At 40.0% G+C, this 27,865-nt stretch overlaps 4 protein-coding genes across 4 annotated transcripts; 3 read left to right on the top strand and 1 right to left on the bottom strand.

Moving 5' to 3' along the window:
- Nucleotides 1–149: 149 nt before the first annotated feature.
- LOC132629821 (signal recognition particle subunit SRP54, chloroplastic) lies at nt 150–8,503 on the bottom strand. Its single transcript, XM_060345193.1, has 15 exons — nt 8,185–8,503; nt 7,842–7,977; nt 7,077–7,144; nt 6,902–7,003; nt 4,808–4,960; nt 4,566–4,643; nt 3,844–3,969; nt 3,662–3,764; nt 2,617–2,717; nt 1,797–1,934; nt 1,567–1,710; nt 1,295–1,370; nt 1,010–1,095; nt 769–894; nt 150–598 (listed from the first exon to the last, which is right to left on the bottom strand). Exons 1-15 carry the CDS (start codon nt 8,344–8,346, stop codon nt 491–493), a joined length of 1,707 nt encoding a protein of 568 aa, XP_060201176.1. The 5' UTR covers nt 8,347–8,503; the 3' UTR covers nt 150–490.
- A 582-nt stretch (nt 8,504–9,085) lies between these two features.
- LOC132629820 (heat stress transcription factor A-8) lies at nt 9,086–13,265 on the top strand. Its single transcript, XM_060345192.1, has 2 exons — nt 9,086–9,556; nt 12,037–13,265. The coding sequence occupies exons 1-2, from the start codon at nt 9,347–9,349 to the stop codon at nt 12,985–12,987; spliced, it is 1,161 nt and encodes a 386-aa protein (XP_060201175.1). The 5' UTR covers nt 9,086–9,346; the 3' UTR covers nt 12,988–13,265.
- Nucleotides 13,266–13,871: 606 nt separating this feature from the next.
- On the top strand, nt 13,872–17,101 carry LOC132629818 (putative pentatricopeptide repeat-containing protein At3g11460, mitochondrial). The gene is made up of 2 exons (XM_060345191.1): nt 13,872–15,155; nt 15,566–17,101. The coding sequence occupies exons 1-2, from the start codon at nt 14,334–14,336 to the stop codon at nt 16,664–16,666; spliced, it is 1,923 nt and encodes a 640-aa protein (XP_060201174.1). The 5' UTR covers nt 13,872–14,333; the 3' UTR covers nt 16,667–17,101.
- Nucleotides 17,102–24,971: 7,870 nt separating this feature from the next.
- Nucleotides 24,972–27,201, top strand: LOC132629817 (putative FBD-associated F-box protein At3g50710). Its single transcript, XM_060345190.1, has one exon. It carries the CDS (start codon nt 25,148–25,150, stop codon nt 26,567–26,569), a length of 1,422 nt encoding a protein of 473 aa, XP_060201173.1. The 5' UTR covers nt 24,972–25,147; the 3' UTR covers nt 26,570–27,201.
- The last annotated feature ends 664 nt before the right edge of the window (nt 27,202–27,865 follow it).

Below are 27,865 nucleotides of genomic sequence, written 5' to 3'. Positions count from 1 at the left end.
GCTGCACCTCAAGGGGTGTGATGTAGACAACATACCCTAATGCAAGCATTAGTAGCTGCTTCCACAGCTCGAACCCGTGACTTATAGGTCGCACAAAGCTTTTACCGTTGCTCCAAGGCTTCCCTCCCCTTTTAACCATCAAAACAATATGAGTAGAAAATCCCTGGGTACAAAATTTAAAGGACTAGGGAAAACAAACAAATTTCCAAGATTACAGATTGGTATGTGAAGAAATCAAGAATTGTAGATACAGCAGGAAGGCAATAGTTAAATAGTTGAGAGTACACAGAATGTACTATAATCTTGTCAAGAACTTCTATTTCCTAGCTGATCATTTTCCTTTTTGATCTGCCTTCATCAAATGAAAGAGTGCTCACAATTCTCTTGCTGGAAAATTGTATTTAGACGCTGTTTTCTAGTGAGTACTCGTAAAATAGCTAGTCAAAGATGCTCCCTTCAAATATTTGATTGACATATTAGTCTTATATATTTAGTTCTTCGCCCCGAAACCACGAGGACTAGGTCTAGCTGATCCCGAGTCTGCAAATTGCTTCCTTGGCTCTGACCTTCGCTTTCTCCTTGCAGTACCGGGAGGAGCCTGGAGTAGAAGGAAACGAGATACAATCCAAAACCATTTAAGTTAGAGCTAATAAAACAATAAGATGACAAAAGTGCAAATCCAAAAGTACGTGATAGTTTTTAAGCTATGTAGTTCGGACACTAATAATTAACAAGTAATTCAGCCAAAAATGTAGAAAAGAAAAGCACCTTCTGTTCAGGCTTTAGTGCCTCCTCTAGATTACTCAGTGAAGGAAGGGAACCACCTTCCATAACGCCCATCAAATTCTTCATACGTACACGCATTTGAAAAAGTTGAGCAACAAGTTGACTCACCTACAGATTGCAGTCAACCGATATTAGCAAGCATGCAATGAGTACTGAACATTCTCCAAATAGAACTTTTAATTTTTTATGCCATCCTTAACATCAGTAAAACACTGAATTTTACCTGCTGCTCCGTTTTCCCAGACTCTTGAGCAATACGTTTCCTTCTAGCAGGGGATTCTGCTAACAATTCTGGTTTATCCCTCTCCTCTGAGAAAAAGACGAAATACAATGGATTGAGCGAGCAGAACTAGTATATAGTCATGTTAAACTTAGCAACACGTCCTTCATAGAAACCTTGTTCGAACACTAAAAAGCCACAGTGAAGCGAGAGCAAGCAGGACTAGTATATTTATATCAAATCTAGCAAGATGGCATTATTAGAAACTTTTTCAGTAAGATAAATAACCTGGTGTCATGACTTCTATCATTGACTCCATTATCTTTACGCTCTTCTCTGCCTCACGAATTTGTGCAGGAGTAACCTGTTTATGATGGGAATCAGTCCAGCTATTAAAGTACGAAGATAGGAAAATAGCCACTAAAAGGTGTGACCTGGAATCGGTTGTTACATTTCTAGCAAGTTAACATATGCACAACAACTGCTATAACATGTTACACCATACAATATTTATCACACAGAAATGAAGTGATAGATTTTAGAAGAACGAGGTATATTACCTTTCCCATGCCAGGAATCATTCCAATAACACGGGACATGGAACCCATCTGTGCAACTGCACGAGTTTGCTTCAGGAGGTCATTGAAATCAAATTTTGCACTCATGATCTTCTTCTGCAAATCTTCAGCATCTTCTTGCTTCATCTAAAATCATTTGTAAGGAGTCAACGAAACTAGTTGAATCATAGTATAAAAAACAATAAGAGCAGAAGTACTAGTTTGCCACTTACAACTTCTTGGGCTTTCTCGACAAATGACAGAACATCTCCCATCCCTAGAATACGTCCAGCCATGCGGTCAGGGTAAAAAGGTTCAAGGTCCTCCATACGTTCACCCCTTCCTACGAGCTTAATTGGCTTTCCTGATACCTGTGGTAGTGAACATGTAAGTGTGATGTAAAATCAGAATTCACTTCAAAATGAAAAACTTGTTAAAAGAAAATCCATCATTTTTTTCTTTTTGTCTATAACAAATGATAAATTTTAAAGTTTAACCCAACAGAATCACTTATACATATATCATCAATTGCCTATTGGCTTCAATTCTATTCCGTTCAGTTTACACCCTGAGGAAAGTAAACCAGTTCTTCCCACATTATTTGTCACCTCAGCAAAAACAGATTGTCCCGCATTAATTATCACTTTAGGAAACCAAGGCAAGATTAATCAACTTTTTCCAACTTCACCCTTAATTGAGCAAGTATTAACGAGGAAGATTAATCTACTTGTATTAAATAAGGGTTATTAGGTAATGTATACATAGTACTTAATGTTTTTCTTAATGGACGTGAAAAGAGCTGAAGTAACAAATAATGTGGGACTGAGGGAGTAATACTTTAGACATGTTGAACAAAGAAGAAATCAGAAGTTTGTGTCCAAACATTCTTATACATTTTAGTTATTGTACTATGGAAAGTTCCCTTTTCAAAGAAGTGAAAAGCAATCATCTAGCTCCATCATTACTTTCCTTTTTCTATGCTGTTCTAATTTACAAAATATATGTCTTGATTTTTGCTAATCATGAGAGAAGTTTAAGCAAAAATGAACCCACCTCCTTGACACTCAAAGCTGCTCCACCTCTGGAATCCCCGTCTAGCTTTGTCAAAATGGCACCAGTAATTCCAATTTCGAGATTGAATGTTGTGACCAGCGCTGCCATTTCATCAGAGTAAATGATAAGAGGAAAAAACTGGAATTTTCCATTTTCATCATGAAATGATTGTTAACCTGAAAGGCATGGCCTATGAAGTATTATCTATAGGGTAAAGAAGCAAAAGTACAGGAGAAGTATGCCGAGGAAATATATGCAAAACATTTGATATTCCTACAGATCCAATAGAGGAAAGAATTAATTATCATATATGCCGGGAATAATTGCCATGCTCATATGATGAAAAACAGTAATACTAGGTGCCCATGTTACATCAACAACAAATATTTTGCTCACCACATGTCTAAGAAATCTTAGGTGGATAAACAGGAGGATGGCCTGGATGGTTAAGGAATGTTCATATTCATACCAGATGATTAGTACCCGGAGCACAAAAAAAAGGTGAAACAAATCGATCATATGCATAACAAGGCACAGCACTTCTATATACACGAATGTGCATGGTTAGGAAGAAAAAGATGTCCCCAATCATAGAGCATAAAGATACGCGAGCCCGTGTTGTTGATTTGATTCAATGGACGTAACAGTCCAAAAAGCATGACAAAAGCCACATAGAAAGAAAATTTGTGAAAAGACATGCTATTGTTATGCAAAATACCATTTCTCTCCGAGGCTAAACACCACAAGAATCCATGAAGCTGATGAATGTTATCATTTTAGATTCAAAATATGACAGTGACAAAGATAATGATATCTCCCTAGTAGCAAGACCATTTCAGATCCTAGAATTAAGAAGGGCTGATGAATATTTGTATTTAAGGTAAAAGTTCAGTACAACCACCAGTGGCATAGATAAGTTTGATGTAGTGCCGCTACTTTCATTTCAATAAAGCTTTTTAAAGTAAGTTTTTGAGATTCTATCACGGAAATCTTGACATTCAACGGTTGTTAACTTCTTTTGCATATTTAACGAGTGTAAGAGTACCTGCAGCTTCTTGGCCAGTCATTGCATCCACAACAAGCAAAACTTCTGTGGGGTTTAGTACACGTTTCACATCTTTTAATTCATCCATCATAGCTTTATCTATCTACAAGAAGAAAGAAAGAGTTATAATAGGAACCACTAGAATAAGCTAGCTCGGAATCCGGAAACTAATAGAATATAACCTGAAGTCTTCCAGCTGTATCCATTATGACTACATCTACATTCTTCCTTTTGGCCTCTTGTAAGCCTTGCCGGGCTATCTCTGCAGGTTTTACATCCGTTCCTGCTGCATAAACAGGTACATCAACCTGTTCCCCGCTTATCAGTATACATAAGAATAAAGAAACTTGAGTATAAACACTTATTCTTCATGCTAGAAGAGCAAAGATACCATTTCAAACCAAAATGGAAATGCACGCTTAATTAGTGGCGTAGACATGATTTTTCATAAGCGCCCTCAACATATAAAGAAGTGAACAGATGATAAAACATAAAAAACTTATGCTGAAATTATTCATGTTCAGATGACTGAAATCATTATTATCACTATAGTTGTGTTGAAATGAGCTTTTGCCCACTGGTTGAGTAAATTTTTATCGCAAAGGAGGTCAATGGTTCAACTCTCTCCAACGGTCCAACCTCTACTTTTTAACAGAAATGCTTTAATATTTCCAAATCCATATATGTAGGTTTCGGATCACGAACCTCAATTATTTAAATGAATGCTTAATAAGCAGGCCAGGAAGCACTTTCTGTCAACTAATGCCATGTCATATCATACATAACTAGTCTTTATATTGCATATTGTTTATATGTATATTTAGTAAATATTTCCTCAGAAGCGGTGTCCTTGGACAAAGGAGCATCCGCCTTGACTTAATGCTTCCAAAGTGACATGTGTTACCTGTTTGCCCAAAATGACAAGTTGGTCAATAGCAGCAGGTCTGTACACGTCTCCAGCAATCAGCATGCAACTCTTTCCCTGAATACCAAGCCACAATACCAGTCAAGTGTTAAAAATACTAGAAAGGGGGAGTCAAGGCAGTTTGTATGACTATATAAATAAATGAAGAGCATGAGATCAAGAGCGGGGGAATGGGAGGAAGGGATAATAGAAGGTGGAGGGTGGAATTCCTGATAGCACACCTGCTTTTTGAGATATAAAGCTAACTTTGCGCTGACAGTTGTCTTCCCAACACCTTGTAGACCAGCCAATAGTATTACGGTGGGTGCAGATTTAGCAAAAACCAGTTCAGAGACCTCTCCACCCATCAGCTTCACAAGCTCATCACTTACAATCTACACCAATTAATGACAGACATAAATTTTCAGCTCGAGCTGATAGCCCATTTTCCAAAAAGGGAAAAAAAAATAACAACGGAAGGGATGCAGCATAGTCACAAGCCCAAACTAAATATGCTAGCCAATGCACTGGATTTACATGTTCCTATTGCATTAATGGGACGCAACAATAAGGAGAAAGAACTGATTAAAACAAAAGTAAAAAGAAAGAGTCACAATTAAACAATACTCCAGAAATCAAATATGCTAAATTGTTCCAAGACGGTATCTGAATCTCACATTGCTTATCTTTGAAGCAGTCTCAGGGCTTCACGTTAGCATGCTCAAAAGTGTAATCAACCCTGTTAATGCGGTGCTGAACATTGAAGAACTGGCAAGCATATTGGGTTGTAGTACTGGAACTTTTCGTACCACATACTTGGGTACACCACTAGGGGCTAAATTCAAGGCAGAAGGATACCACTGGGGGCTAAATTCAAGGCAGAAGGCATTTGGAGTGGAGTCATAGAGAAGTTTGAAAAGAGGCTTGCTTCTTGGCAGATGCAATACCTTTCAATGGGTGGCAGACTAACACTAATCAACAGTGTACTGGACAGCATAACAACCTATAGTATGTCACTCCATCCCATCACCAGTAAGGCATTGGGACAGCTGGACAAAATTAGAAGGAACTTTCTCTGGAAAGAGAACAACACCACCACTCACAAATTTCATTTGGTCAAGTGGGATAAGGTCTTGCTGCCAAAGGATCAGGGAGGCCTGGGCATCAGAGACCTTGCACTACACAACAAATGCTTACTAATGAAGTGGCTATGGAGATACACTCAGGAGGATCAGTGCCTATGGAAGGATGTCATTATTGCCAACCATGGAGCCTTGAACCACTGGTGTTCTAAAGTCTCAAACGAACCTTATGGGGTTGGTTGCCGGAAGAGCATAAGCAAACTATGGGAGGTGTTCTCTCAGCACAAACACATGGTAGTAGGGAATGGCCACCACATCAATTTTTGGAGAGATAAGTGGTTGGGCAACACCCCTCTTAAGGTTGCATACCCCAACATTTTTCAGATAGCCAATGAACCAGATGCTACAATTCACCAACACAGAGATAGAAACACATGGAACCTCAACCTAAAAAGGAACATTCAGGACTGGGAGATGGAAAAACTGATCAAACTTTTAGCGGCACTTCACAATGCCACAATCAACAACCTTGTGCTAGACCAGCTAAAATGGGGGGATAGGAGGAAGGGGGAATTTTCAGTTAAGGTTGCACATAAACTTCTCGGCCCTCAGAATGCAATCACAACTCATTGGCCTTGGAAGCTAATTTGGAAAGTCAAATTACCTCCTAAAATTAGTTGTTTCAGCTGGACAGCACTACATGAAGCATACTTGACTCAAGATAATCTTAGCCAGAAGGAAGTTCTGGCAAATAGGTGCTATATGTGTTTGAAGGTAGCAGAATCACACAACCACCTTTTCATACACTGTCCAGTGGCAACAGAGTTAGGGAATATGTTTTTTACACTTTTTGGACTCAATTGAGTCATGTGCTGGAAAGTTGATAGCACCATCAAGAGAATCTGGAAGATGATAACTGCTGCTATTTTTTGGAGCATCTGGAATGAAAGAAATAGGAGATGCTTTGATGGAATATCAACTTCCTTCCGGTCTTTAAAAGCTAAATGCTTATGTTTTTGCATAGTTGGGTTTACTTGTCCCCAATAGATTCCCCTGTTACCTTTATGAACTTTATCAACTCCTTAGCTCTTAACTAGACATGTACTGGAGATGATAAGTTCCTTTTGCTACTCTACTTTTGTAACTACTATGCATCCGCTTGATGCCAGAAATGAAATTACTTCATCAAAAAAAAAAAAAAAAAAAGCTTATCTTCTGCTTATTATTCAAGATTATCAGTCTGATAATACATACTTTAACCAGTTGCTGATCTGGTTTTACTCCACGAATCAAGCCAGTTCCAACAGCTTGTTCACTAACAGATTGAACGAACCTTCTGACAACAGGGAGACTAACCTGCCAATTAAAGTTAAATGAGAGGAAAATTTGATGTATAAAATATTAGCTGCTAAAATAGAAAGCAACATACATCAGCTTCTAAAAGAGCCCGCCTGATGTCTCTCATAGGTTCCACAATGTTTTCCTTCGTCAAAACCTCTGAAGCACAAGGAATTCAAACAACAGCCAGTTCATCATTATATATAACCACATATTCAGTAGCGAGGCAATGAGAACTTAATCCTCAAAAATGTATTGGGGATATAGAAAATAAGAATAAATGTTAGGAACACGAATACTCTCTCCGTTTATCTTTGGATAAGGTAGGAACTCAGGTTTTTACCAAATTAAACACTTTCCAATTAGTATATTATAGTATTAAGCAATAACGTATGGCACTAAACAGGAGAAGTATATATCTGTTAAATAGAACCCAATGACCGACATTTGTTCAACAAATCTCAAACACATAGGCAATTTCATAGATTACTCTTTCACTTAAAGATATGCCGTTTCAACAAACTCATGACAGATTCCAGGAGGGTTTTTGTATGTCTTACTGAACTCATTCAGCAAAATTAGTATGATCATTGTATGCCTACATGGCACATTTTAAAGAACTCTTAGTTCACTCCTATCTTAAGAAAGTATCCTGAGACCTGAATATGGAAAACCAGAAAACATTGTTCTTGAGACATAGTTTGAACTATCTCCCTTATCCAAAAGATCAATTCTCAACTCCCTTTCAAAACAAAATCACATCCCCTCCATATTGAGTATATACCTACCTCAAAGTTTTAATAAAATCAGTTCATATTAAAAAAAAAAAAAAAAGTATTTGTATTATAGTGTGTACCTTCTCCTTTGAGCTTGTTCCAAGCTGTTTCAAGTCCACTAGTCAGCTGTCCAAACATCTCAGCTCTAATAACACCACACTTATCTCTTCTTAAAGTAACCACATTCTGGGAATTGATCACCCTCCATGTATCCCTCTACATAAAAAGTGAATCTTTAAAAAAAAAAAAAACTGCAAAAAACAAAACAACATAAAACAAGAAAACTAACAAACACCAAAAAGGGTCTTACAGTAAATGAGTTTCTTGAGGAAAAACAGAGAAAATAGCATAAAAATTGAATCTTTTTCAAAGAACTGAAGAAAATAAAGAAAGAAAACTAAATAATACTGAAAAGGGTCTTACAGTAAATGAATTTCTTGAGGAAAATGAAAGAGAATTAACAGAACCAGTCCATGAAGAAGTACAACAAGTGGTGTGAAGTTTGGAAGTTGAAAAGGTGGATTTAGAAAGTGGAAAAAAATGGTGAGAAGCCATTGTAGAGGAGAAAGAAGCAGTGGCTTCCATGGAAAAAAAATGAGAAGAAAACAATCAGAATAGGAAAAGTGGATTAAAGATTGAAGCTTTATTTTTCTTCTTTGTTCACTTTTTCTTTATATCAGAGTGTTGGTTGGTACTTTGGTTTATTATCCATTAGCACAGAGGTGTAATCTATTGGTCTATCTCCTAGAGTACTACTAGTAGCTAAGTTGTAGTATTGTGTGCATAGGGGACTACCTTAATATCCTACTCCCTCAACTCATTTTGCCTTTTAATTTCCCCGCTCTTTTGGCCTTTTTGGGTTTTCCTATTTACTCCCTCCGGTCCAAAATAATTGAGGTTTTAAGTTTGGGCACATGAATTGAGAAATCTACTAACTCCTAAGGGTCGTTTGGTAGAAGGTATAAGCTGGGATATCCCAGCACTAATTTTTGTACCATGTTTGATACAAGGTATAAATTTATCTTATTTTTGCTGGAAAAAAAAATTCGGGTCGGATTGAGTTATTTTAGTGAGTAAAAAATTATTTGAGGGTAAAATAATTTTGAAGTGTTGGGATGATGCCACGTGACAACAATTAGACAGAAGGATATAATTGACCCCATAGTATAACTGTAAGGGTATAATTGACCCTAAAGTATAACGAAGGGTATGAATGAACTATTTTTCAAAGTTCACTAATTTTGGCCCTTTTCCGTTCTTTTTTTTTTTTGGATTTAATTCTTTATCCCTAACTTTTTAAATAATTTTAATCTGACCCCATCTCCTTAATTGGCCCCTCATCATCTGTTGGAAATTGGAATAGAAGTTAAGAAAAGAAAAAAGAAATTTCCTTCTCTTTTACCTGAATCTTCTTGGCAAGTCTTGCAAATATTTTTACACAGTCAAACCCATAGTCAATAGTATCAACATCAACATTCTTTTTTGGTTCAAATATCCCAACAAGGGTTTTTTGTGTTTCTTTGTATAATATAAGGTTGCAAGAAAGAAAGGGTAATTGAGTTGAATTCTTGAATTGGTTAAAATTATGGTGAAATCATTAGAGAATGTTGCACCATTCTTGTTAAAGTGTCATGAGATGGTGGAAGATGAATCAACCAATGGTTTGATTTCTTGGAATGAATCTGATGAGAATAGTTTCATCATATGGGATGTTCCTAAATTTTCATCTGAATTGCTTCCTAAATACTTCAAACATAGCAATTTCTCTAGCTTCATTCGTCAACTCAACATCTATGTATGTTTCAACTTTCTTGGATTTCATTTCAAATTATATCTGGTACCATATGTTGTGTTTCTCTGTTGTTACTGTTCTTTTTCCCTTTTCAAGTTTCTTGGATTTCATTTCAAATGTTTTTTTTTTAATTTGTTATAGTGGTCTCGCTTTTTGGTTGGATTAGGCTTTGTGGTAGTCTGGAGCACCATGTCTGTCCTAGTATTAGCCTTATTCATGTAGTTTCTTGCTTTTATGATATTTTTGGACCATATGTTGTTTGTTGTGTTTACCTGTTGTTAATGTTCTTTTTCAGAATGCTTTGTAATGTTTTCCGTATTAGTTGCCATGTTTTCTTCATTTCTGTGTTTACTTTTTCATAGCTACTTTGATTTGCTGCACTTGAGCCGAGGGTCTTCCGGAAACAGCCTCTCTATCTCCACGAGGTAGGGGTAAGATTTGCGTACACACCACCCTCCCCAGACCCCACTTGTGGGGTTACCCTGGGCATGTTGTTATTGTTGTTGTTATTAATCAACTTGTTGTGGTGTTTTGTTTTTTTGAATTGTGTTGGATTTTGATGGTTCTGAGTTAGGTTAGTAATGTAACATGGGGTTTAGCCTAAATTACTTAAATAGGATGGAAAGAATATGGTGACAATGATTGAGATAGGTTAGTAATGTAACACGGGGTTTAGCCTAAATTACTTAAATAGGAAGGAAAGAATATGGTGACAATGATTGAGATAAGAATCTGGATTGGTGGTCCTTTTTCCCCTTTTTCATGATGTTCATGATGTGTGTCATTTAGATTTTTTTAGTTCTGATTATTGCACATGTTTAGCTTACCGAGGACATGACCTTAGATAGGAGGGTTTGGAGGTCGCGGATTAGGGTAGAAGATTAGTTGGTAGTTGAGCTTTCTCTCGCTTTCCTGCGGGATAGGCTTAGTCGTACCTTTACCTACTTTCTTACTAGTACTATTAGCACTATTCTCGTAGTTTCTTGTTCTTCGATTTTGTGTTTATTGTGCTCCGGTTATCACATTATTTCGCTGTTGTTACTATTATTTCTTCTGATTGCTTACTGCTTTCATCTCTGGGTTCCTTTTTTCAAACTGCTTTGAAATGCTTTTTACCTAAGCCGAGGTTCTATCGGAAATAACCTCTCTATCTCTATGAGGTAGGGATAAGGTCTGTGCACACTCTACCCTCCTAGACCCCACAACTGGGATTACACTGGGTATGTTGTTGTATTGCATATCTTGATTATTTTTGGAGTTAAGACAGCTTCTTTGGGTAGTGATCTGTGTGTTTTGGTGAGGTTATAAAGCAGTTTTCTGAGGTAAATGTCTTTCTTTGTCACTTGTTTATCTTTCTATTTGTGTTTCCTTTCTTTTTTCTGGGCTGAAGGTTTTTTTTATTTGGGGGGTGGGGGGAGGTAGGTTGGGGAGTGAAGACTCTGGAATATATTACTTACTGGCGGTCACTGCCATTTAATTCGCTCCAAAGAGATGATGGGATGATCTGACCATTCATTTAGAAAGTTTTTGTTTTATGGATTTGTTGAAGAGAACTTTTTTTCTGAATTGGGTAAATTTTTGAGTGGTTAGGTCCATCAAAGAGGGAAAAGGTAGTAGATGTTTGTGCTTGTATGACTGGGACATCAACGCTCTTTGTTTGATAGCTGTCTGCTTAGCTATGGAAACTATTTGTCCATATCAAAGGGAAAAAAAGTTTATGTGGTTTTGACGAGACTGAATTACAAATAGCTTGTACTTACTCAATTATTTTAAGAAAAGAATATGTCAGGGGAAGGATGAAAAACCTATATTTGTTGCAATTAATTGCTCCGTGGTATGTAAATATCCTCAGCATCTTTATTTTTTCTTGGATGTACAGTTTGGAGCAAAGTGTCTGTTTTGCTTATCAAGCTACTTTATCGTACAAGCTTCTTATCTAATTTAAACCAAATGGGCTGCACTTTTCAAGTATCTAAGAAGCACTGTACTTGGCCCCTTCGGGACATCCGATAAAATCGGATCAGCACTGTAATTAAAAGCTCAAGAATATAATTTACTTTCTCATGTGTATAGCATTACTCTATTTGCAATAAACAGGTCCTTCTTTGACCTTGACATAATGGAAGATTGTATCAATCTATTATTGTTACATTATTAGGGCTCGCTATGAGCTTCATGTTGTCCTTTCTGTTGTGGACGTGGACTTCGGTTTTCATAGTTTAGGAAGATTTTTGGACTTTCCGATTATTGCTTTCATCAAAATTAACATTGTTGTCTACCGGTTGAAAGGGTTGCTAGTTTCAGAAATGTTGGTCTATGTTCACTATATAGCTGTTCTTGTCATTGTATTGGCCATCTGTGATTAATATTCATGATAATTTTTCTGATTGACAATTTCAGAGGTGGCTAGTTAATAATGACAAGTCATTTGTGTTGCTTATTGGTTTGTTGAAGTCTAATTCTTAAGATTTTTAATTTTTCAGGGTTTCCATAAAACTGATACAGATAGATGGGAATTTTCAAATGATAGCTTTCTGAAAGGCCAAAAGCAATTTTTGAAGAATATTGTTAGAAGGAAACAGTCAAGTGTAGTCCAAAAGAAACCGGAGGAGACCAACTCTGAAGAAAATAAGAGTGTTCGACTGTGGAAAGAAGTTGAGAATCTCAAGGCTGATAAAAACGATCTGACGCAGGAGTTAGTCAAGCTGAGGCAACACCAGCAGAATTCAGAGAGTAAGTTGATACTTGTACGAGAACAACTCAAAGTTATGGAGAAAAATCAGCAACAAATGCTCTCCTTCATTGTTATGGCTATGCAAAGCCCAAGTTTTTTGGTTCAGTTCTTCCAGCCCAAGGAAAACAATTGGCGTACGACTGAAAATAGTAATAATATACTGAGTGATGTTGAAGAAGATATGCCATCTGATCGAGCAATTGTTGAAGAAGATATGCCATCTGATCGAGCAATTGTGAGGTATCATCCTCCCACTCATGAAGCTGCATGTGCGGAGCCTGAACCTGCATTGGATACTCAGAAGAAACCTATGGAGCTTGATCTTTCTTCCGATGAAATAAAAGATCTGTTCTCCAATATAGATTTCTTCTCGGGATTAATGGATGAAAAGCTGTTTTCCTTTGAAAATAGTGTCGTCCCTCTTACTTTGCCAGATATCTCTGATGCTGATGATGACATGTTGGAACAGCTGCTTTTGTCGTGTCCAATAACAGAGAATAAAGAAGGCGAAGGCGAAGAGATAGATAATAAAGCTCATTCCCATGCTGACATGGAGGCTGACTTGTCGTTCCAGCCAGTAGAGTCTAAAACTTTTGTAGGTTCAGAGGAGCGTCTCGAAGATAAAAAGATGGAGACTCTATCAGACAACTCAAGTAAAATGGATAGACTAACTGAAAAGATGGGGCATACTAAATTCTGAAGGAGCCCAACACACTAACGCTTGGTTTGATCAAACCACTGAGATATACTGGAAGATGTATTGTGTTACTACTGTTGAATCTTCCTTGTTTTACATCTCTCTTTGGTCACTAAGTCTTTTATGGCCCCATACGTTTTGTTTCTTCTTGTTGAATCTATTGAGGGAGCGAATATTGTAACTCGGTATATTCATAGTTGAAATAGTATAGAATACTGCTAAAAGCTTAATTGATTTTCCAAATGCAGTTAAATAGAATCTAGTAGTGGTTATCTCTATTACATGCCAGCTTCCTTTTTGAATTGAGGAGAGTACTTCATAGTTGCACAGCTGAATTAATAGCAAATTGGGCAAAACATTCTCCACAAAATGTCTGAGCTTGGCATACATCTAGCAATCTTTGTGATTAATAGAGTACTTTGAAGTGAATAGAAAATTGTGTTATAAAAGAGGTGGGATTGACTCTGATTAGTGAAGACATTTCCCTACTTATGTTATTTCTAATTTAAATAATCTCCATCTATTCAGTGGATTCAAACGAAAAAAAATGATATCAAACCAGTAAGTATTTTAATTGGAACAGACGTAAATAAACGAAAACGACGGGATATTATAAGTGGCAGAATAATTTACTGTCACGATCTACATCTACTAACATTAAATCTTTGTCGTTTTGAAGGGGTGCATATTATAATTTAAAAGAATCTTATATATCAGAATAAAAGAGAGAAAAATAATACAAGTTCACATGCACATTTTTACACTCGATAATAACATAGTGCTAGAAATGGGCTTGAGTCGTAATAGTCTCTGTCATAAGTCTTTTGAATTTCCTATAAAATGCATTAAAGCAATCAATCAGCCTTTGTCTAAGTAAATGACCAGACACCTAAATGCAAGATACTTGTTCAAATTTCCTTACTAACAAAACCACCATTATCACCAAGCTGCAACCTTTACTACTATTACTAATACCCCATGGAATGCTCATTTGAGAAATCTCTCAAAAATTGGTCAATACTATAAAGCACTCATTCTTTACCATCAAATGCTTTAATCTAGAGCCACCCCAAATGCCTTCACTTTCCCTTTCGCTCACCAAACGTAGCTATAGTTTGTGTATTAACGAAACATAGCTACAATTATGTATCAGATAGAAAATTATATCAGACGGGTATCAGTTCTATCAAAGAAGTATCATATGTATCCGTATAATTAGCTGAAATCGCGCGAAAGAACTGTATCAGCGCTGATAGCTACGTTCATATAAATATTTGCCACGTCACGTATTTTCCCTACTATAAAATGCACTGAAAATCAATCAATCACCCTTTGTCTAATATAAGTAAATGACCAAACACCTCCACCTCGTACCTCTTCACAAAAATACCAAGTTCTTGTCACATTTCCACACTAACAAAACCACCATTTTCACCAAAGCTGAAAACTTTACTACTACTACTACTACTACTACCCCATGGAATACCCATTTAAGAAATCTCTCAAAAAATGGTCAATATTACAAAGCACTCATTCTTTACCATCAAATGCTCCAATTTGGAAATGCCCCAAATGCCTTCACTTTCCCTTTTGCTCTCAAATCTTCAGCTTTACTTTCCCTTCCCATAACAGGAAAACAACTCCATTGCCATGTCATCAAGTTAGGTTGCAAATATGAGCCTTTTGTTCAAACAGCTTTGATATCTATGTACTGCAAATGTAATTTAACTGCACTTGCACGGAAGGTGTTCGATGAAATGCCTCAAAGAAATCTTACTGTTTGTTATAATGCTTTGATTTCTGGGTATGTTCAGAATAGTGATTTCTTAAATGGGTTTTCGTTGTTTAATGAAATGAGGCTGAGAGGAGTGGAGTTTAACGCGGTTACTATTTTGGGGTTGGTTCCAGGTTTAACTGATCCTGAGTGTTTGCTTTTGGGAATGTGTTTGCATTGTTTGAATATTAAGTGTGGATTGGATAATGATTTGGCTATTGCAAACTGCTTGTTGACAATGTACGTGCGTTGCGCGTGCATGGAGTTAGCGAGGAAGTTGTTTGATCACATACCGGAGAAGGGGTTGATCACATGGAACGCGATGATTTCAGGATACGCGCAAAATGGGTTGGCTGGAGAAGTTTTGGAGCTTTACCATGAGATGGAATCATTGCAGGTAGGGAGGGGCGTCAAATGTGCCGGGTCAAAATGGGTTGAGTGAATGACCCGTCCAAAAGTTACATGGCCTAGATGGGCTAAAACGCGGGTCATAACTCACCCGCCCAGTCCTTACTAAGTTTTAATTTCTTTGTTTTTCTTTTATAATTTTTTTAAAATAGATTTTTTTTTCTTTATTATGACTATATATAACATATCAAATTAAAAAAAATATCATTTTGAAAATATTTTGATAATGCTTCTACGAGTCAATTTGGACTACATATCTGCCCATTTTGTAGAGGGACTGAAATGGGTTGAGCTAAAATGGGTTGAGCTAAAATGGGTCGAGCTAATAAATGGGTGACAAACTTGAATGGGTTGGCGAGTTGTGCTTTCATGGGCTAATTTTGCCACCCTTAATTTCAGGTGAATCCTGACGCGGTGACATTTGTTGGGGTTTTATCAGCTTGTGCTTATCTTGGTAATCAAATGATTGGTTTTGAGGTGGAACAAAAAATAAAGTCCAGTGGTATGAGGTTTAATGTATTCTTGAAGAATGCTCTAATAAATATGTATGCCAGATGTGGCAATTTGGCAAAAGCTCAGACTATTTTCGATGAGATGCCGGAGAGAAACTTGGTTTCTTGGACAACAATAATAGGGGGGTACGGAATACACGGGCTCGGAAAAACTGCTGTGGAACTTTTCGATAAGATGATCGAGACTGGCATTCGACCTGATGGAACCGTGTTTGTCAGCGTTCTGTCTGCATGTAGTCATGCAGGGTTGACTAAAAAGGGCTTAAATTATCTTGATTTAATGAAGAGGGAGTATGGGTTGAAGCCACGGTCTGAGCACTATTCTTGTGTTGTGGATTTATTAGGTCGTGTTGGTAGACTTGATGAAGCTCGGAAACTTATTGAATCAATGGAAGTTGAACCCGATGGTGCTGTATGGGGTGCCCTTTTGGGTGCTTGCAAGATCCACAAAAATGTTGAACTTGCAGAAATAGCTTTTAAGAAGGTTGTTGAGCTTGAGCCGACAAACACAGGCTATTACGTGCTACTATCCAATATCTACACAGAGGTGAATAATTCAGAAGGTATATTAAGAGTTAGATTGATGATGAGAGACCGAAAGCTCAAAAAGGATCCAGGTTATAGCTATTTTGAGTGTAATGGGAAAACTCACCTCTTTGTGGCTGGCGATAGAAGTCATCCTCAAACAAAAGAGATATACAAAATGTTAAATAGATTGGAGCATGGAGGAGCAAACAAAAATGATCAAAATCAAGAATCTCCTAATATAATGGGTGTGCATAGTGAACGTTTGGCAATTGCGTTTGCTCTATTGAACACTGAAATAGGGACTGACATTCTTGTTATAAAGAACTTGAGAATATGTGGTGACTGTCACTCGTTTGTAAAGCGGGTCAGCAAAATTGTGGATCGGTTATTCGTGGTCAGAGATGCCACCCGTTTCCACCATTTTAGAAACGGTACATGTTCTTGTAATGATTATTGGTGACTGGTGAGACTGGTGCAACTTTGCTTTCATCAAGTCCTTGGGATCTCAATTGAACCCAACATATGCCTCATGCAAAGGATCATAATATGTCAAGGGTGTAACCTCTTCCGAGTTGGTCTATATATAAGAAAGAGCATGCATTCACCAAAAATTGGAAAGTTGAGCGACCATGAGATATGAATTGTCAATTGTCGTTACAGATGAAAGTTGATATAGGTTGGTTCCTTGCTAGTGGCCCTTAGCAGGAAAGTGAGCTCCTCTCAGGCGGATCCAGAATTTGAAGTTTATGAGTTCCTACAACAATAGATATTTAGTTTTCTTAATACATATATAAAGTCTAGACAAAAGCTATTGGTTCACGTTAACCCATAAGTTATGTGGTCGACCCGCCCCTAGCTACTGTCAACATTAATATAAAGTTTCTCAGTTGCTTGACTCTTATCTCTTTCAAAAGTTTGCATCACAGAGAAAATAAGTGCAAACAAGGGACCAACTTTTGAGAAATATGTATTTGGATGTTTGATGGAGGCATCTCTAGCTTCCCTGAGCACAAGTTTTAGGGGCAAGCATCTTGATTCTTTTTTTTTTACTATGTTTGTCTACCTTTCAAGGAGGAACACAAATTTGGTTAACTTCTAGAACCTTAACAGTTGCGAGACTTAATATTAATACAGCTAAATCAACTTAGTAATATTTGGAACTTAATGAGTAAAGGTTAAATCTGTTCACAGAATTTTACCAGAACATTTTCTTGATGCACATAATTATGTAAGGCAAAGGAAAATGTGCAGACTAAGAATGTGCACAAACTCTTGAATGCTGCCACATAGCATTCAAGAGTTTCCTCCAATTTTATGCCTTATGTTACGGGCTGCCTTCGTTGTGCCTTGGCGCCCATAACCCCTGCGCGCCCAGGAGGGCCAAGCGAGTGTCAATCGTGCAGGAGACGGGCGCAGATGAGTGTCAGCCGCGCGCAGGCAGTGTCGGCCGTGCGCGCAGGCAGGGTCGGCCGCGCAGGCAGTGTCAGCCGTGCGCGCAGGCAGGGTCGGCCGCGCAGGCAGTGTCAGCCGTGCGCGGGCGACGTGCATTGAAAAGGGGCTCCGACGGGCGAGAGTCAATAAGCATCTAGAGATGCTCTATGGCATATTATAAGAGTGCCAAGGAAGTTTAGCAAGGATCTGGGATGAGCCCATGGGCCGTCGGCGGACGAGGCCACGCGCGAGCCTGAGTGTCAGTCCCGTGCGTTTCCGAGCTATGGATGGAATCTTGGGATTTCGGGTGAGAGGACCCTTCCTAGGATGTTATGGAATGTGCTTACCAAGTTTGGCGTCATTTGAAGATCGTTCACCTAAGGGCTTGACTTAGCCAAGGAGCAGTGTCAGTGATTAAGCTCCCGAAGGCTATATCTCGTTCCACGAGTATGGGGATGAGACGAAACTTCATGGAGGAGTGAAGGAAGTCAATAGAAAGAGTTAGGAATAGACGGCGCCTCATTTGGAGTTCGGGAGAGTGAGAAAGGCCCATTGTGATTCTCTGGCAAAATGATGTCCAGTGCTAAAACTTGGGTTTTTCTTTTTAAAGCATATATAAGGGGGGCAGAGGTGTCTACAGCTCAGCCAGCCTCCCCCGTGCGTGCTGTCGGCCAGTCGCACTAAGTGAGCAACCTTGAGGGAGGACCTCAAGGGCCTGCCTAGGCATCTCATAGGAGTGTCCTAGGTATCCATACGAGTTAGGGGACTCTATGGACGGCGTCGTGCCTGCGGGCCGCGTTGGGCGCACAACATGTGCCGGAGGCTTGACGTAGGATCTGATTATGCCCCGCGGGCTATCTTTATGCATGTTAAAGATCTCCGTGCCGATTGAGTACTCGAGGCACCACTCAAGAGCCTCGTGTATTGACTTGTGAACTTGGCTTGGGTTCAGCCTTGTAAGCAAGGGTCCGTTGGCCTAGACGTGCAGTCGTGGGGTGACGCTGCACCACGAGAGATGGAAGTAAGTTGCGAGGGATATGTTTGCCAATGCCATGGGACAACCATAGGCACATGAAAGAGGACCGCACCTGACAAAGGCCAAGGATTGGAAGTTGCCCTACTCAGGCACGACACAAGCTAAGTGTCAAGCTTGAGGATAGGACTGTGCGCGCAGGAGCGACGCTCAGTGCCAGGCGAGGGACATGCATGTCCGTAGCCAACCCAAGGGGTGCGCATAGACGAGACCCCGCATATGAAATGCGCCACAAGGGTATGATAGCAAGACAAGGCTGAAGCCTTGACACCAAACGGGCGGCACAAGGAAAGCTAAGCCTCTGGGGCAAGCTTCACCATAGGCATGGGGTCGTGCCAAGAAAACCTGGGATAAGGAAAGGCTGGCTTGTAGTAAGGTGGGACTACGGGCGCCGCACGGGCTATTTGTGTGCCGCTGCCGCTTAGGAGGAGTCGGCCCGTGACAGTTGGTATCAGAGCGAAGGGTGAGCATTGTGATGCTGAGTTGATATCACGTGTGATTGATATTAGCAATAGCGGATTGCAGTGCCGTTTGAAACGAAGCCATTGGCGAAAGTTGATCTGGCCAGGGTCAGAAAGACGAGTGAAGCCACGGTTATGTTCACAGCTCCCATGAGCTAAATTTTTTTTTAGAGCATTGGTTGAGTGTCAGTGCAGAGATCACATCAAAGCAGGAATGATATTCTTCATGCCAGTCGAATGGGTGAACCCGATACTACTGATTACAAGGGATTGGTTGCGCGTATTATGGCTAGAATTTGCTATGTCAGCCATGAACTACGACTTTCAGGATCAGGCCATTTCACAGCCGTTGTTTCCGCCATCGTCTGTGTTTTGGGAGTTGATTTTGGGGCATCCTAGTTTGATTGAAGTATCTTCAAGGGGTGTCTTCCGTGCAGTGGGTGCTGTTTTCAGAGGGGAAATAGGAAACAAAATTTTCTTTCAAACAGTCTGGGCTCCCGATGAGGAGAGGGACATGCCGATGAGTCGGGTGGTCAGGAAAAAGGCCATGTTTGCCAGGTTGAGCAACCATGTTGTGGAGAGCTACGAGCCATGGACTATAAACTTGGGGATTGATCGTGGAGATCCTACAGTGGATGCGACGGACGCATCAGTTGAGTGTCTTTCCAGGATGGATAGACCTGAGTATTGCCTGAGGGCATTGGAAATCGTCCTTCGAGGGTTGGACGTTATGGGGAAGTTGACGGATGCCTAGCCATCTTAAGGGTTGCAATGAATGGAAGGTGAGACCCTCAAAAACCATGTCGGACAAGTGGGCTTGGTGCCTACAACATGGAGCAAGCTTCTCTTGCTGGATTGGGTGCTACGTTCGACGGGAGATGAGCTAGCACCACAAAGTTGGAGCTCTACAAAGTTAGAGCAAGGCGTGCCAGTGAGCCGCGACAACGTAAGGAATGGCCTGAGAGCAGGATTCCTTGCGGGATGATTGAATGTCACAATGAGGTGGAGGCAGCCACCATGTTTGTGAAATGGGGAGGCAAAATCGGAAGGGAGCCACTACAGAGGTAGGGACGCATAGACAAAAACCAAGCTGAACCGCTAGACGGAGAGGCATTGTTGGTTAGAATGTGGAATTGCGTGGAGCAGGAAGAGGACGGAGTCGAACCGCGTGAAGCGGGGAGATCCTTGAAGGATGATGGACCACTTTGTAGGGAGGCAAAGATGGAATGGGGCCAAACTGCCAGGGCAGGGCGGCGATGCTGAAGGCGAGCCAAACCACTTAGTGTGGGGAGACAGATGTGTGGAAACGTGTCGAACCACCAGAGTGGGGAGATACAAGAGTTAGTCGAGGAGGCAATGGGCTGAATCACGAATGTGAGGAGGCCAAGGTAAAGTGGGGTTAGCTAAGCTTCGAATTGGATGGGTTTCCAAGTTTGAGAATGTAGTCTTTCCAGAGCAGAGAGTACTGGGGTACACCAAACGACCGAGGAACCACAGAGATGGAACCAAGTGCTGAGGCACACCGGCATCGTAGGGAATCTGTTAAGGGAATGACAGTTTAAGAACAAAGATGTTGTTCAGAATGGGCGAAGCTACCACTTGGAGGAAATGAAGTAATCACCACGAGTACGTCCCAAGAACTTGACGAGTGCCAAGAGGGTGCAAAGTATGTAAGTGCCAAAGACACCACTGTGGAGCGTGGGTCATGCAGGGGCCGTGTTAGACGTCAAAGGGGACAAGATTGGATTTGAAAAGCCGCTAGTGTCAGTGTGTGGGCAAGGTAACTTCGATTTATGGGGTCGAGCCTTGATTTGTTTATGCAGTTGGCATAGCGGGATCTTGTGGAGGAAAACGGACAAAGGACCATGAGGAAATGGTTGGCAAAGGTTGCCACATCGAGGGATGCCTACCTTGACAAACAAGGAAAAGTGTCTTCCACTTTTAGTGGGGGAGTATTCGTCTATGAAGAGGCGTTGGGCCATATGAAAATTGAAGGACGATTGTCTTCCGAAGAAAACGGTAAGAACGAACTGCAAAGGTTGCAGTTCGACTGTGGAAGTCGCACCAATGGGTGCTATGTAGGAATTACCAAGATGGGAGACAAAGGTTCCTGATCTAATGAAGGCCGTGAGGAACATGGTGTGGATGACAGGCGGTCACCACAAAGTTAGCCACCAGAGGGTGCAAGTGCGGAGGCACTTTCCAAGCGAGGTGTAGAGGCACGCTTGGGAGAAACTAGGGAGGAGAAGTGCATGGGGCACGACTCCATTTTTAAGAGGAGATGAGATGGGTTTTAGACCCAAAGGACTAGGGAAGGAGATGTGAGACCCCGAGGGGGCAAACTCCGGGTTGGCGTGGACGTGTCTATGTCATCGAGGACGATGACGAGCTTGAGTGGGGGAGAATGTTACGGGCTGCCTTCGTTGTGCCTTGGCGCCCATAACCCCTGCGCGCCCAGGAGGGCCAAGCGAGTGTCAATCGTGCAGGAGACGGGCGCAGATGAGTGTCAGCCGCGCGCAGGCAGTGTCGGCCGTGCGCGCAGGCAGGGTCGGCCGCGCAGGCAGTGTCAGCCGTGCGCGCAGGCAGGGTCGGCCGCGCAGGCAGTGTCAGCCGTGCGCGGGCGACGTGCATTGAAAAGGGGCTCCGACGGGCGAGAGTCAATAAGCATCTAGAGATGCTCTATGGCATATTATAAGAGTGCCAAGGAAGTTTAGCAAGGATCTGGGATGAGCCCATGGGCCGTCGGCGGACGAGGCCACGCGCGAGCCTGAGTGTCAGTCCCGTGCGTTTCCGAGCTATGGATGGAATCTTGGGATTTCGGGTGAGAGGACCCTTCCTAGGATGTTATGGAATGTGCTTACCAAGTTTGGCGTCATTTGAAGATCGTTCACCTAAGGGCTTGACTTAGCCAAGGAGCAGTGTCAGTGATTAAGCTCCCGAAGGCTATATCTCGTTCCACGAGTATGGGGATGAGACGAAACTTCATGGAGGAGTGAAGGAAGTCAATAGAAAGAGTTAGGAATAGACGGCGCCTCATTTGGAGTTCGGGAGAGTGAGAAAGGCCCATTGTGATTCTCTGGCAAAATGATGTCCAGTGCTAAAACTTGGGTTTTTCTTTTTAAAGCATATATAAGGGGGGCAGAGGTGTCTACAGCTCAGCCAGCCTCCCCCGTGCGTGCTGTCGGCCAGTCGCACTAAGTGAGCAACCTTGAGGGAGGACCTCAAGGGCCTGCCTAGGCATCTCATAGGAGTGTCCTAGGTATCCATACGAGTTAGGGGACTCTATGGACGGCGTCGTGCCTGCGGGCCGCGTTGGGCGCACAACATGTGCCGGAGGCTTGACGTAGGATCTGATTATGCCCCGCGGGCTATCTTTATGCATGTTAAAGATCTCCGTGCCGATTGAGTACTCGAGGCACCACTCAAGAGCCTCGTGTATTGACTTGTGAACTTGGCTTGGGTTCAGCCTTGTAAGCAAGGGTCCGTTGGCCTAGACGTGCAGTCGTGGGGTGACGCTGCACCACGAGAGATGGAAGTAAGTTGCGAGGGATATGTTTGCCAATGCCATGGGACAACCATAGGCACATGAAAGAGGACCGCACCTGACAAAGGCCAAGGATTGGAAGTTGCCCTACTCAGGCACGACACAAGCTAAGTGTCAAGCTTGAGGATAGGACTGTGCGCGCAGGAGCGACGCTCAGTGCCAGGCGAGGGACATGCATGTCCGTAGCCAACCCAAGGGGTGCGCATAGACGAGACCCCGCATATGAAATGCGCCACAAGGGTATGATAGCAAGACAAGGCTGAAGCCTTGACACCAAACGGGCGGCACAAGGAAAGCTAAGCCTCTGGGGCAAGCTTCACCATAGGCATGGGGTCGTGCCAAGAAAACCTGGGATAAGGAAAGGCTGGCTTGTAGTAAGGTGGGACTACGGGCGCCGCACGGGCTATTTGTGTGCCGCTGCCGCTTAGGAGGAGTCGGCCCGTGACACTTATTATGTTGACGAATGATTAAGTTATGTAACAGAATGGAGTAACATTGCTTACAGTCAATAACAAACTGAAAGAATAGTAGTGCCACATTATAAAAGACTGCTATCCAGGAAAAAAGAAGCTGGCCATCTTACAGACAAAAATGTCGAATAATGAAAATTCATGCACCTCTACTATCTGTTTTCCCAGCATAAAATTGTTGGATCCAATAAAATTACCCAGTCCAACACATCGTTTTGATTTTCCTGTTAAAATAGCCCGAGTATAATCGATGAATTCACGAAAATTCAGTAGTTTTTGCATAGACTTGTATATGTATTAAATGTTCACCCTATATCTATAAATACTTGACGGTAAACACAGTTATTGTTATATATTTATTTGAGTTGGTTGTAGAGATTTGTAAATTTTAAATCCTGAATCGATCTCCTTTCCTCTCGTATTATAGATAAGGACGGACATAGAAAATAAAGGAAAGGGTCAAATTTGCCCCTGAACTATGTGAAATGAAACATATTTTCCCTCTGTTAATAGTTGAGGTCAATATGCCCTCATCGTTACTAGTTGGGGTCAAATTATGCGAAATTGAATAAATTTGGCCTTATTTGTAAATGGGAGAAGCTTAGCACCCGGTGATGCCACATATCATGTAATTAAGGATTAATTTTTCAAACGGATGATAAATTTGAAATTTTGCATAGTTTTGAGTCAAATTTGATTCTTTAGTAAAGTTCAAGGCCAAATTTGACCCTTTACCCTAAAACAATTTTATCAAAAGAAATGAGGAATCTAAATGTGCTGCTATACTGAAAATATAAGGCTTAATGCATATGCGGCCCTCTAAATTTAGTTTTTTTTTTATTTTTAATTTTGGCATCTCAGCTAAGTATTGTTCCTATTGAATCCCTTTGAACTCGTCCCTCAAGTGTGTCTATCAAATACAATCCGACTTACATAGTATTCCATCTTCAATGTAGTAACATGCTAATATATATTCTAATTTAATTATGCCATCTTTTAGCTAAGATTAACAGCAATTGACAGAGCAAAAAATAGTAGCTCTTAATTAAGCTGGCAATGAAAGAGCAGAACCAACAGAAACCGACACATCTATAACCTAAAGAATAGCCCACATATCGAAAATATTACTCCACCTTCATTTTTTCAGTTTAATTTATGCTTGTCATATAAATCATATTCATGGCGTTAGATAGACACACCTGAAGACGAATTCAGAAGTTGAACACGAACAACACTTAGTGTTGCGGAGAAAAGGACATAAATTGTCCCTTAACTATGAGAGTAGGTTCAAAATAGTCCCTTAACTATGCACTTAACGGTTTTGGTCCTTTAAGTTTGCCACAAGTTAACAAAAATGGTCCCTCAACTATGAGGGTTGGTTAAAAATAGTCCCTTAAGTATGCACTTAACAGTTTTGGTCCTTTAAGTTCGCCAAATGTTAACACGTTTAGTCTTCGACAAAATATTCATCGAACTCTGTTTGTTAGATTTGATGAGAACTATGAAAAAATTAGCGAGAACTCACATTTGGGTGTACACATTACTAAAGAAAAGGCCAAATACCTCAGGATAAAACCGACGGACATCAGTCGGTTATAGGAAAAAACAAAGGGAAAGACTTGATAATGTCAGAAAAGTGTTAACATTTGGCGAACTTAAAAGACCAAAACTGTTAAGTGCATACTTAAAGGACTATTTTTAACCAATCCTCATAGTTAAGGGACCATTTTTGTTAACTTATGATAAACTTAAAGGATCAAAATCGTTAAGTGTAAGGGACTATTTATGTCCTTTTCTCTAGTGTTGCGTGCCAAAAAGAAAAGAAAAGAAAAAGGCAAATTTAAGCCAAAATATACTGCGGTAAACCCTTACACAGACCCTCAAAAATGGCTCTCTATCGCTCTCATTCTCTGTAAAACACTTGGTTTGAGACTCCTACTGATAAAGCAAAGGTAATCTCACTATTCATTCAAAATCTGTCCTTTTTTAAATCGTTCTCAAAATGAAAGATTTGATGGAAAAATCATTAAAAAACCCCGAGTTATTAGGTACAAGTGAAGGGATTGATAGAATAAGCTATTTGCCAGATGATATACTCCACAATATCCTTTCATCTCTTTACATTTTTGATGTGGTTCACTTAAGCATTTTGTCTAAAAGATGGAACTATATATGGAGGACAATGCCTTACTTGTATTTCGATATTTTTCGCTTCGTTTATAAACGGATTAAACAGCCTTGGGATTTGGTTAATGCTGAAAATTTCAAAGACTTTATCAATTGGGTCTTAATTACCCAATTTGCTGATAATCTTGTTTGCTTTAAGCTCCGTTGTGGCGATCTTTTTGATAAAGGGGCTATTTTTCGATGGGTTCGTGTGGCAACAAGTCGAAATGTTCAAGAACTTGTGTTAAGTTTTTGTCCTGCTGAGCCATTTGAGTTGCCATTTTGTGTTGCGACTAGTGAATCTTTACGAGTTCTGAAATTAGAGCTTAATGGGGGTATACTTAAGCTGCCTAATCATATGGGATTTTCCCAGCTCAAATTGCTTAATCTTGAAAGACTTGACTTATCGAACGAGCATTTGACATGTTGTTTGCTCTCAAAATGTCCCGTCCTAGAAAAATTGATACTGGATGAGTGTACTTTTGGAACTACGATTGATATTGCTTCGACATCTCTGGTTTACGTGTCTCTACAGAAAGGTGTTGACGATGGAGAAATTTACAGAAATTGTAATGTCAAAATTTCTTGCCCGAATCTCAAGGTCTTGAAATATGGTGCTCCAATGGCAAAGGATATAATTTTAGAGAATCTCTTCTCTATAGAAGTTGTTCACATCTTATTTTTTGATCTGGATGATGTAACCGAAGAACTTGGCATGCTTGTGCATAAGATGATCAAGAATGTTCCTTCTACATCTGCTTTGAAATTATGCATCAATTCCATTTCAGGTCTGCATAGTGTATCTCGTGAAGTAAGAAACTTTCCAGTCACGTTTTATAACCTCAAGTCCTTAAAATTGACAGTGACAATTGATGTATTTAGCATGGAAGTCATGATGCTATTGCTCAAGCATTCTCCTAATTTAGAGGTTCTTAATTTGTTTTCCGATGATGCTGATGGCCGGGATGAAAACTTGAAGCCGCATGAACCTAGTGAAAGCTTTGTGTGCTTCGAATCTCATCTAAAATCGATCAAGTTGGCTGGTTTCAAATACCATGACAATGAGATGGAGCTACTAAGGTTTTATCTGAAGAATGCACATGTATTAGAAAAACTGATAATTGTTTGGGATCGCCATGCTGACATATCAGAAGAGGCATCGGAGGAGGTTTTGAAGTTTCCTAGAACTTCTTCACATGTTGTCGTGACATTTCTTGATTTCAACCTCAAATCAAGATCTCGTTACCGCACAATATAGTTTAAAAGAGGTTTTGACTGTTAGTACTTAGACTGTAATGAGCAAGTACATGGCACCTCTAAGTTTATGAATTTCTACTACTATTTTTCCTTTAAAAAAGCACGGAAAATTCAGCTGGACATCCCTCGATGAAGCATGTTTGACTCAGGACAACCTCAACAGAAGAAACACATAAGCATGTGTTACATGTGTCTTCAAAATTCAGAAAGTATCTGTTGTTGTTACTAAGTTGGACTCAGTTGGGCTTGCCACACACAATTGAAGATGCATATGAAAAAGTTGGCTTACAGAGAGTAGATAAAGCCATTAAGAAAATCTGGATGATGATCCCTGCAAATATTTTTGTTGTGTTTGGACAGAAAGGAACTGCAGACGTATCGATGGAATTTTAGTTCCAAAGTACTCCCTAAGACCTAGATGTTTGCTTAACTTATTTAGCTGGAGCAACTTAACTCTGTTAAATAGTGCCATTCAACTTTTGGATTTTGTTAGCTCCTTAATCATATAATATAGTCTCTTCTCATGGACTCTGTGATGCCTGTTTCAATGAAACTTTTTACTTCATCAAGAACTGCCGAAAATAATTTCTGTATGGTCGAAATATCTACATTAAAAGAAATTTTATTATGAGACGATTGGTTTGTTATCCGCTGAATGGAAGTATAAAGTGACTATTTTGGATCTAAATAAAGGGATTAAAGAGATGACTCATCATGAAATGACTCAAAAATGGATCATGGAGATTATTCCTTAATCCTTATTTAAAGATAATTTCTTGTGTTTAATAAAGGAAACCTAATAGAAAACTTGTACCTAGTCGTTTACAATTAGTCTCTTTCTCTAATTCGTTAACCAAGAATAAAGAATGACTAATTTGATTTCAATTATGCAGTGGTCTGACCGTCTGAGTTGAGACGCACAAAATTTATATCAATTAAATGAATAAAAGACATGTATATATGTAGTCTTACTTTAATTGATGACTTTTATAGTAAACTATTTAGTATGTTATAAAGATTACGTATTTCTCATCCGCATTTTGGCTCGACATAGGAACAGGAATTTGGTTAACTTCTAGTACCTTAACAGTTGCGAGTATTAATATTAATACAGTTAAACCAACTTAGTAATATTTGGAACTTAATGAGTAAAGATGGCATCCATTAAAGGTTGCATCTGTTCATAGAATTTTACCAGAACATTTTCTTGGATGCACATAATTATGTAAGGCAAAGGAAAATGTGTAAACTAAGAATGTTCACGAACTCTTGAATGCTGCCACATAGCATTCAGACT

Source organism: Lycium barbarum, chromosome 3 (assembly GCF_019175385.1).
Source record: "Lycium barbarum isolate Lr01 chromosome 3, ASM1917538v2, whole genome shotgun sequence".
NCBI classification, from domain to species: domain Eukaryota; kingdom Viridiplantae; phylum Streptophyta; class Magnoliopsida; order Solanales; family Solanaceae; genus Lycium; species Lycium barbarum.
This window is presented reverse-complemented; position numbering and strand designations above follow the sequence as displayed.

Excerpts from the sequence above, each read along its gene's own strand:
- LOC132629818 (XM_060345191.1), top strand. The coding sequence starts at position 14,334 with ATGACCAAACACCTCCACCTCGTACCTCTTCACAAAAATACCAAGTTC. Across the intron at positions 15,156-15,565 it reads ATGAGATGGAATCATTGCAG|GTGAATCCTGACGCGGTGAC; the intron begins GTAGGGAGGGGC and ends CCTTAATTTCAG.
- LOC132629820 (XM_060345192.1), top strand. The coding sequence starts at position 9,347 with ATGGTGAAATCATTAGAGAATGTTGCACCATTCTTGTTAAAGTGTCAT. Across the intron at positions 9,557-12,036 it reads TTCGTCAACTCAACATCTAT|GGTTTCCATAAAACTGATAC; the intron begins GTATGTTTCAAC and ends TTAATTTTTCAG.
- LOC132629817 (XM_060345190.1), top strand. The coding sequence starts at position 25,148 with ATGAAAGATTTGATGGAAAAATCATTAAAAAACCCCGAGTTATTAGGT.
- LOC132629821 (XM_060345193.1), bottom strand. The coding sequence starts at position 8,346 with ATGGAAGCCACTGCTTCTTTCTCCTCTACAATGGCTTCTCACCATTTT. Across the intron at positions 3,765-3,843 it reads ATACAGCTGGAAGACTTCAG|ATAGATAAAGCTATGATGGA; the intron begins GTTATATTCTAT and ends TTCTTCTTGTAG. Across the intron at positions 1,711-1,796 it reads TCGAGAAAGCCCAAGAAGTT|ATGAAGCAAGAAGATGCTGA; the intron begins GTAAGTGGCAAA and ends AAATGATTTTAG.